This window comes from Bombina bombina, chromosome 9 (assembly GCF_027579735.1).
Source record: "Bombina bombina isolate aBomBom1 chromosome 9, aBomBom1.pri, whole genome shotgun sequence".
NCBI lineage: Eukaryota > Metazoa > Chordata > Amphibia > Anura > Bombinatoridae > Bombina > Bombina bombina.
The window spans coordinates 182048347-182057976 of NC_069507.1; the positions used below are offsets into that span (position 1 = coordinate 182048347).

The 9630-nt window shown below is 32.6% G+C and overlaps 1 protein-coding gene across 1 annotated transcript; it reads right to left on the reverse strand.

Annotated features, from left to right (window-relative positions):
- Window positions 1-2068: 2068 nt before the first annotated feature.
- Window positions 2069-8766, reverse strand: NPS (neuropeptide S). The gene is made up of 3 exons (XM_053692964.1): window positions 8744-8766; window positions 8558-8636; window positions 2069-2248 (listed from the first exon to the last, which is right to left on the reverse strand). The coding sequence occupies exons 1-3, from the start codon at window positions 8764-8766 to the stop codon at window positions 2069-2071; spliced, it is 282 nt and encodes a 93-aa protein (XP_053548939.1).
- Between the last annotated feature and the right edge of the window lie 864 nt (window positions 8767-9630).

The following is a 9630-nucleotide window of genomic DNA, read 5'->3' on the forward strand; positions in this document are numbered from 1 at the left end:
GATTTTATTTTATGGATCCATACCAATATAGCTGGAAATGTACAGTTATCATGGCAAATGCATGCATTTCTATATTGATAAAATATTTGCATTTTTTTTAATAATGGAAATTTGCTCACATACAAAATAATGAATTTAAAATGAATAGTATTAATAATAATAATATTTAAATAAATATAAAGAACTGTAAATTACTAAATTGTTTAAACATTTAATGAAAAAGAAATTACTAGGACAGATTTCCCATCTACCATTACTATAGGTTTTTTATTAAATTTGTTTGACTTTTTTGGTCAAGACCTTTTCAAATAGTGTAACTTGAAATATTGAACCACTCTATTGAAACCACTTGCTATAGCAACTGAGTCCTTGTTTATGAAGCTGTGTAAGTGCTCTGATTGAAGAATATAGAGGACCGTGCACGTCGCCCTAGATTGTATTACAAATAAATAGTACAGATAGCTCTCTGTCTTTCTATCTACAGCAAGGAGGCTCAGGTGGTTAAGTGGGCAACGGCAATATGTTATACCTGTTACAGTCTTCAAGGTCAGAGTTTCAAATCCTGGTATAGCTGAATTAGCCTTATCCTTCAAAGGTTAATAAACTGAGTATCATTTAGTGTTTATAAGAATTGTTATTGATTAACAGCAGTGTGTGTGCCATGCGCTCTGAGTCCTCTTGAGTGGGTATAAAACTGTAAATGATACAATCATTTTCAATCTCAAAATCTATCATTTTTTCTATAGACAAGATCATTTTTAACACTTCACTTCATTCTGTACAAATAATACAAGTATAACCTTAAACTAATGACTAATTCAACTAATGAAAGTAGAATTGCATTGTCAATAAATGCAAAACAAATAGACAATGCAAAAGCACTAAGAAGTTGTAGTTTGTTTGTTTTTTTACACATTTCATAGTTTTATTTACCTTCCAACTACATCATGTGACAGCCATCAGCCAATCACAAAATGCATAGATGTGTATATTATGTGAATCTTGCACATGCTCAGTAGGAGCTAGTGTCTCTGAAAGTGTGTATATAAAAAGATTGTGCATATTTAGATTATGTATGTAAATTGGAAAGTTGTTTAAAATGATGTTCTCTATCTGAATCATGAAAGTTTAGCTTTGACTTTAGAGGTCCTTTACTACATATTTGTAATGTTAAACCATTAGGCCAACCTCAAAGAAAAATATAGCTCATAATTGTACAAAGGGGTACACTTTGGTTAAAATAACTCTACATTGTGGCTAGATAGCTAGATAGCTAGCTAGATAGCTAGCTAGATAGATAGATAGATAGATAGATAGATAGATGATAGATAGATAGATAGATAGATAGATAGATGATAGATGATAGATAGATAGATAGATAGATAGATAGATAGATAGATAGATAGACAGACAGATATATGATAGCTAGATAGATAAATAACTGATTCTTTTAATTGTGAGCATTTTTCTTGTACAGTTTAAGAAATAGAAAAGCAAATATTTGTGTACTCTGTAGCAACTGTATGTGTTAAACAGATTCCATAGCTTGTCTAAGTTAATTGATTGTAGGACCAATGATTACATTGCTAAAATGAGTGAATGTAATTTCCCTAGATACCCCTAAAATTAATCAATATATCCCAGGAGATAATGTCCTGGTTAAATTGCTTCCAGGAAATTAGAACAAACATAATATACAAATGTAACATGTTCTAACCCCTGCTGTAATTCAGATGGGTTTTTTTTTCATTAAATTTGAATCATCTGTAATTGGTGTATATGTGTACGTATCTCAACCTACTGATTTTATGCAAATGCAAATTTAATTATATTATCTTATGGAATTAAATTAAAGATGATAAACAGATGATCATTCACATGCATGTGAAATTAGCTTTTAAAATAATGTTGATTCTCAAAAATTATTACATGACTACATCATATCTGATACAAATGTGTACAAAAATTGCTTGATAGCAAATTATCACAATAAATGTATATTCTTCTTTCGGCATTCATAAAAAAACATTATCATCAAAATGAAAAGGGTGTTTCTGAGCACACTTTGTTATAATTTTGCTCTTCTGAAGGAATTTTTTTTAATTCCTGAACCCACACCATTTCGGAAAGATCTCTTCCTGAAAGACTTTTCTAAATAGGGTTTAAGGAAAGCAAACTCCTTGCTGTGATCGAGATCCACCAAGCAACTATTGAGCAAAATGAGGCAGTAGTCAGATTTTCCAGAGATCTAAAAAAGAAAATCAAATATTTAAAACTATATTATCAACATACAAATAATAATAATAATAATAATAATAATAATAAATGTATCCTTATCATTCATGAATTAATTAAACAAAAACAAATTAGAAAATCTAATTATTTAATTAGAATTGACATACTACAAATAGTCTAAAGAATGAATTAATTCATTAATGTATTCATTAATGAATTAAAAGTATCATACTATTTAGTAAATATTGTTGAATCATCAAATGTATATTTATTATTTGAAAATCCATCTAAAAATAATATTCAATGCCTGGGATATAAAAGTGTTAAAAGAAATCGCTCTACTATGTGAGAACATTTTAATATTACACTATTGCTTGTATATAACTGTGTGTTTAAACCCTGTAAGTGGATTAAACACATAGTTAAAGCCAGCTCCAGAGCAGCAATGCACCAGTGGAAGCTAGCTGAAAACATTTAGAGCCAGAGTACAAGTGGAGCGGTATTTAACGCTCTCGCTTGATCGCTAGCTCCACTAGAGGTTTAACTAGCTTTTTGCGCCCATCGAGTAGTGCTCATATTACAAGCTAAAAGTAAAATGTTTTCGTTCACACGATAAACCGACAAGCGTAAAAAGCTGAACTTTGAATATTGCGCTCACGTTAACCTATTCCCCCATAGAAGTCAATGGAGCAAAAAACACCCTACTCTTGCGAAAACCCAATCGCATATTCTCAAGTGGCGCTAACCCTACATGAAAATATAAATATTTCAAATTCCAATATTCTTCACATAAAAGAATATGTTTTATTTATTCATTAATACATATTTCTATATATATATTATGGTATTTTGGTAAAATATATATCTATCTGCCGCACCCCTCTGTGAGTCCCTTCACTGGCTCCCCATTCACAGCAGAATTAAATTCAAAATTCTCACTTTGACCTACAAAGCCCTTACCAATGCAGCCCCCCCATACCTGTCCTTACTCATCAACAAATATACTCCAGCCCGTCCCCTAAGATCCAACAACGATCTACTCCTTGCCTCTTCTACCATCACCTCCTCTCATGCTAGACTACAGGACTTCTCTCGTGTGGCACCAACCCTCTGGAACGCACTTCCTCGTGCTGTCAGACTTTCCCCCAACCTCTCCTCCTTTAAACGCTCCCTAAAGACCTTCTTGTTCAGGGAAGCCTATAACCAAATCAGTAACTAATGAATTCCACTTGCCTAATAGTTGCCCTCATCTAACTTCACACTAACATCATTCCCACCTTTGCAGTCCCCACCTCCTGTTTCTCACCCTCCTACCCATTTAGATTGTAAGTTCCCACGGGAACAGGGCTCCCAATTCCTCCTGTATTTGTTTGTTAAATTTTGTCTGGTGTCTCATATTGTACTGTCCTTTTATCTTTGTTACCTATGAACAGCGCTGCGGAATCTGTTGGCGCTTTATAAATAAAGAATAATAATAATAATCTATACCTCAAGAGGTAGTAGCAACAAACACTGTGGGGGACTTTAAAAATGCATGGGACAAGCATAGGGCTATCCTACGAACTAGATAAGTTTATAAATAGATGAATATATATAGTAATAGATATATGCAGATATATATGACTATCTATTTATAAATACATAGAACAAATTCTGTAATGTGAAGGACATTGGAATATGACATACTTACTGTAAATACATAGTTAAAACCTTTATTAAATTTGAATATTGCATAAATATGCTTTTACATGTCCTCTACTTTACAGCAAAGGGCACAAATGCACTTATATAAATATATATATGTCTATATATGTGTACATATGTATTTATGTGTTTATATGTGTATATATGTCTGTAAACACATAAATACACATATAAATACATATGTGCACAGATATAAAACCACACACACACACACACACACACATATATATATATATATATATATATATATATATATATATACACACACATTTTTATACATTGATATTTATTTGTTAAAACCCTTTGCAACTTGTGCTGCACCACTTGTATGTATGGATTTTTACTTGTTGCAATATCCTCGTTGTGGATTTGAATTTTAATTGTCTACAATAAAAGATTTTTGGATTTTAAACTAGGGTGGCGGATCTACCCATTTTTTGTATGCTGCAAAACCCTTTGCAGCCTTTTTTTCTAACACCTGAGACCTCATATCTTTAAACCCCTAGAACTTTTTAGTGCAATTTTTTTAAATAATTTTTATTAGATAGTGTTATTATGAGTGTAACTATACTTTTTAATGTATTTTTATTTCCGCAAAACAGTTAACCAGAGCTCTGAGGAACGCGGTAATCATTCTAGCGTAAATACCGAATGCACTCATACACTCAAAAACCCGCGATAAACCCTTTTTCTCTCACGCATAACTGTTAGTGCGCCACTTGTAATCTGGCCATTAGTGAGCCAAAGACATGAAAAAAATATCTGTAGTCACCAATCACCAGCTAGCTCCCAGTAGTTTAAGATATGTATGTATTCTTTTTTCAACAAAGAATAGATACCAAGCCAATGTTAAAATAAAAGGGAATTTAAAAGTGTCTTAAAATGACATGCTCTATTTGATTCCTGCAAGTTTCATTTTGACTTACCTAGCCCTATAATGTGTTATTTTGCTGTTATTAAAAAAAAACATAAAAGAAGAAATTGAAATGCAGAACAGTGAGCTTCAGTCACTATTGGCAACGTATTTACTGTACACTTGAGCTTACAAAAATGCTTCTTATAAAAAAAGTAATCCTATACCTAAGAGCCTTTGACATTTTTGCTATAGGTTACATGCACACACTTCCCACAGGGGCGGATCTTTGCCTAGGCAAACAAGGCACTTGCCTAGGGCAGCAGATTGGGAGGGCAGCACTTTTTTTCTGGCTATTTTTGTAAGAAGCTTACAGTTATTTTAGAAGTATAATACAGGTATATAATGGGAGATTTTGCCAAAAGAGCTTACATTCTAGGGGGGTATAATAAGAGACTGCCGATGGAGCTTACAGTTTTATTCACTTTTATTCAACTAGTTATTGCCTTCAGTTCTGTTGGCTTTCAGCACTTAGTATTGTGTTTGGGGGGAAATATTTTTTCAAGAAATCTGTGTTTAAGGTTTTTTCTATATGTTGCAGCAATAGATAGATGTGGGTGTGTGCATGCGTGTGTTTGCGCGCATGCGTGTGTGTATAACTCTGTGTGTGTATGTGTTTGTGTGTGTTAACATATATTTTGAAATGCCATAAAAAAATTCACATTACTCTCTGACCAAAAAATATTAGACAAAAAGTCCTAAAACTTTGGAGGAGGGTGGGGGGGGGGACATAGGGGGCAGCAAAATTTTGAGTGCCTAGGGCAGCACACAACCTAAATGCGCCACTGCCTCCAGCGCACTCCTTGAGTATTGGTGTCTTCATAGGGTACCCCAGAGTACGCACAATCCTCAAATACATGTGTATACTGCTTATTGACAGCAGGTTGTTACATATCTAAACTTACTACTGAAGCAGTGATAACTTTTAACAGAAGCATTTTACCAAAAGCAAGCGTGAAATATTTCTAAATTGTATTTTTAATTCACTTCTATGTATTAAAAAAAAACTTTTATGGCCCTTTAAGTAATATCCTTTTTAAAAGCTCTACAAGTCCTGGTACTGTACATATTATATGGACAAAACATCCGAAATGTTTATTTCATGATTCAGACAGGACATGTCGTTTTAAACAAATTTCCAATTTCTATCTATTATTTAATTTTCTTCATTCTGGTACCCTTAGTTGAAAAGCATACCTAGGTATCTTCAGGAGCAGCAAAACATTACTGGGGCATTGCTGCTGATTGGTGGCTGCATGTAAATGCCTCTTTTGATTGGGTCACCAGTGTGTTCCGCTAGCTCCCAGTAGTGCAATGCTGCTCCTTCAGCAAAGGATACCAAGAGAATGAAGACATTTTGATTAAAGAAGTAAATTTGAAAGTTGTTTAGAATCACGTGCTCTTGTTGTGTTTCAAGTCCATCTAAAATATATTGTATTTGTTCCAGCATTAATAAACAAATGAACTCCAAACTTTCAGAATTAAAATAAATAACAATAAAATAGACAATGAGGAATTCGAAATTAGTAATTTATAAGTCACTTTAAGAAAATATATCTAACCCCTTAAAGGGACATTTTAATGCAAAACAATGACATGATGTAACTAATAGGAGTATGTCATTTTTGCATTGCAGACCCCAGATAATTATGTTATTAACCCCATTCAAATTAATTAAACACATAGGTAAAGTATTGAGGCTCATGAGGATATAGCTGGTCAGCCAAAAAGGTTCAGTCACAAAACCTACCAATCACCAACTGTTTCCTGCTCTGTACACATAGTTAATCTAGGGTGAGTAATGCATAAAAAGTTCTTGCACATTACTGCCTTCTCTGGCACCTAACAGGTTTAAAACACAAATGGCAGAGAACTAATTCCCGGCAAATTGCTTTTTTTCACATCTTGCCCAAACATTCATATGTGAAAATATCATTTGATTATTGGAAAGGTCTAAATTGTATTTAACAAACCTGAGATAATGTAAGTAAAAAGGTAACTGTGGTATAATTTTTACAATAAAAAGGAAAAGATTTATGAATATTGGTTGCATCACTTTCAAGAAACTGCAAACTTGCATAGCACATTAATGATTTATAGAAAACTTAACAACTTTATGAAATGAAATGGACAAAAGCCTATTATATTCTTAAAGTGAACCTTTATAAATTGCATCGGGTTTGAGGACAGGAGTCAGGAGGTCAGATTTGAACCTCTTGTAAACAAGGTTTTTTATCCCTTTGGTTACAATTGTGTGAATTAGAATGCAGGCCTGTACTTTTCCCTTTAACATTTATATGATAGGGAAAAAATAGATTGAAAATTATAGAGAACTGGCTGGCATGGAGAGAAATCACGCATAATCTTGGGGGATGTTTTTTTTTAGCATGATATTGTATGTGTCCCTCCTTCACATCCAAAATCCTGTATATAAAGATTAAAGGGACAGTCTACACCAGAATTTTTATTGTTTTAAAAGATAGATAATCCCTTTATTACCCATTTCCCAGTTTTGCATAACCAACACAGTTATAATAATATACTTTTAACCTCTGTGATTATCTTGTATCTAAGCCTCTGCAAACTGCCCCTTTTTTCAGTTCTTTTGACAGACTTGCAGTCTAGCCAATCAGTGCCTGCTCCCAGATATATTCACGTGCACGAGTACAGTGTTATCTATATGAAATATGTGAACTAACACCCTCTAGTGGTGAAAAACTGTTAAAATGCAATCTGAAAGAGGTGGGCTTCAAGGTCTAAGAAATTAGCATATGAAAATCCTAGGTTAAGCTTTCAACTAAGAATACCAAGAGAACAAAGCAAAATTGGTGATAAAAGTAAATTGGAAAATTGTTTAAAATTACATGCTCTATCTGAATCATGAAAGTTTATTTTGGCCTAGACTGTCCCTTTAACAGCTCTCAAACAAAAATTTGTCTTTTTAAAACTGTATGATAGACCTCACGGTACTGATGAGACTTCTTAGGTAATCTCACCAGAGCAGAGTTCTTTAGATTGTTGGGCCAAGAAAGAGAGAGAACTGAATTTGAAAAAATTATATATATACTTCAAAGTAATAGAACCGCACTCTCTGGACTTGGTCTGATGAAGAAGACAGTTGGCTCCCCGAAACGTCACTGCACAAAATAAATTTGTATTTGTTACAAGTCCAGAGAGTGCAGTTCTATAACTTTGAAGTGAATATCTATGCTCCTTACACCATGGCACATTATATACAAGGTAAGAGTGCAAATCCCTATGAACTTATTATATAAATACATATAATATATATATATATATATATATATATACATATATATATATATATATATACTGTATATATTATATATATATATATATATTTATATTTATATATATATGAAATATATATATATATATATATATATATATATATATATATATAGACATACAATATACCTATATACACACACATGTATATACCTGTATAGTGAACACCCCGAAACGTCACAAGATAAACCTGTTTTGCTGTGCATTAAATCCAGAGTGCATTTTTTATGCTCTCTCTCTCTCTCTCTATCTATCTATCTATCTATCTATCTACATGCTGTATATATATATATATAGAGTAAACAATTTATCTTTGTTTATCTATCTGTGAGTCTCAGTTTTCAGTTTTATTACTTTTGTTGATTTTATCACACTATAATAAATAACATTACTTACTGTTAGAGAGAGAACAGGATGGTACCACAAATGCATTGTCGATATCCAAAATATTACAACAAAATGTAGTTTTGATAAACTGCAACAGAAACATGAATAAATAACCCAGTAAATCAATCATTATAATAAGTCATATATTACATAGTAATGCACTTATGTCCAGACTTGGACTATGGAGATAATTACCTGCTCAGCTGTGATCCTTTCATTGCTTCAGTCCTGTTTAATGTAGAGAATCAGTTCACACACAATAAAGACTCATCTTTTTGTAATGATCATTTTATACCAGTTTTTACAGTGGCTTGTTAAGTAATAATGTCATTTGAATATTTAATGACGTCTATAATTGATGTAACAGATGGCCTTTTAAGAATGTTAAACTAGGGAAATACAATAAAGCGTATGACTTTTTGTTAGCAATTGAAAACTTGGCTTTCCTAAACTTCTGGCATTTTAGAAAGAAATACTTGTCAAATCCCTATATATCAGGGCTTCTCAAACATCAAGGTCTGAAAGTAAGCAAGCTGTATCCTTAAAGTTTACGCCACCAGTTCACCGGAAGGTGTGGGATGTGTGTACCTTTGTTAAGCAAGATCTCCATACAGTCTAACCAATGGCACTCCAGTGATTTGACTATGTATAACTCTAATGGAAATTTTAATTAGAATTTAGTAAAATGATAAGTTATTGTATAAATTACAGGGATATTCTAAAGAAGAAATTAAAAGCTCTAATTTGTAAGAGTGTGTATTTTTTGCATTAATGACCATAGCTCACTATGGGCCTGGTAATCTAAAGCTGTCCACCCTGGGAAGATCCTCTAAGAAGTCTCCTCAGTAATGTGTGGTCCCTCACAGTTATTTACAGAGACAGCTTTAATATTTTTAATTATTTATTAACAGAATTACCAACAGTATAATAGATTATTTTATGACTGTTATTTACTGTGAGGCAGTTAAACATATTAAATATTTTAAATATAGTAAAGATTTAATAAATTATACCATATTTACGGGTAGATTACGAGTCTTGCGTTTTGAGTAAAAAGCAGCGTTAAGCCTCATAAAGCTGCT

What these genes read in the sequence shown, in the direction of transcription:
- NPS (XM_053692964.1), bottom strand. Translation starts at nt 8,766, where the DNA reads ATGAAAGGATCACAGCTGAGCAG. An exon ending in AAAGGATCACAGCTGAGCAG is followed by an intron (nt 8,637 to 8,743) that starts GTAATTATCTCC and finishes TTTCTGTTGCAG; the next exon opens with TTTATCAAAACTACATTTTG. An exon ending in ATCCTGTTCTCTCTCTAACA is followed by an intron (nt 2,249 to 8,557) that starts GTAAGTAATGTT and finishes TTTCTTTTTTAG; the next exon opens with ATCTCTGGAAAATCTGACTA.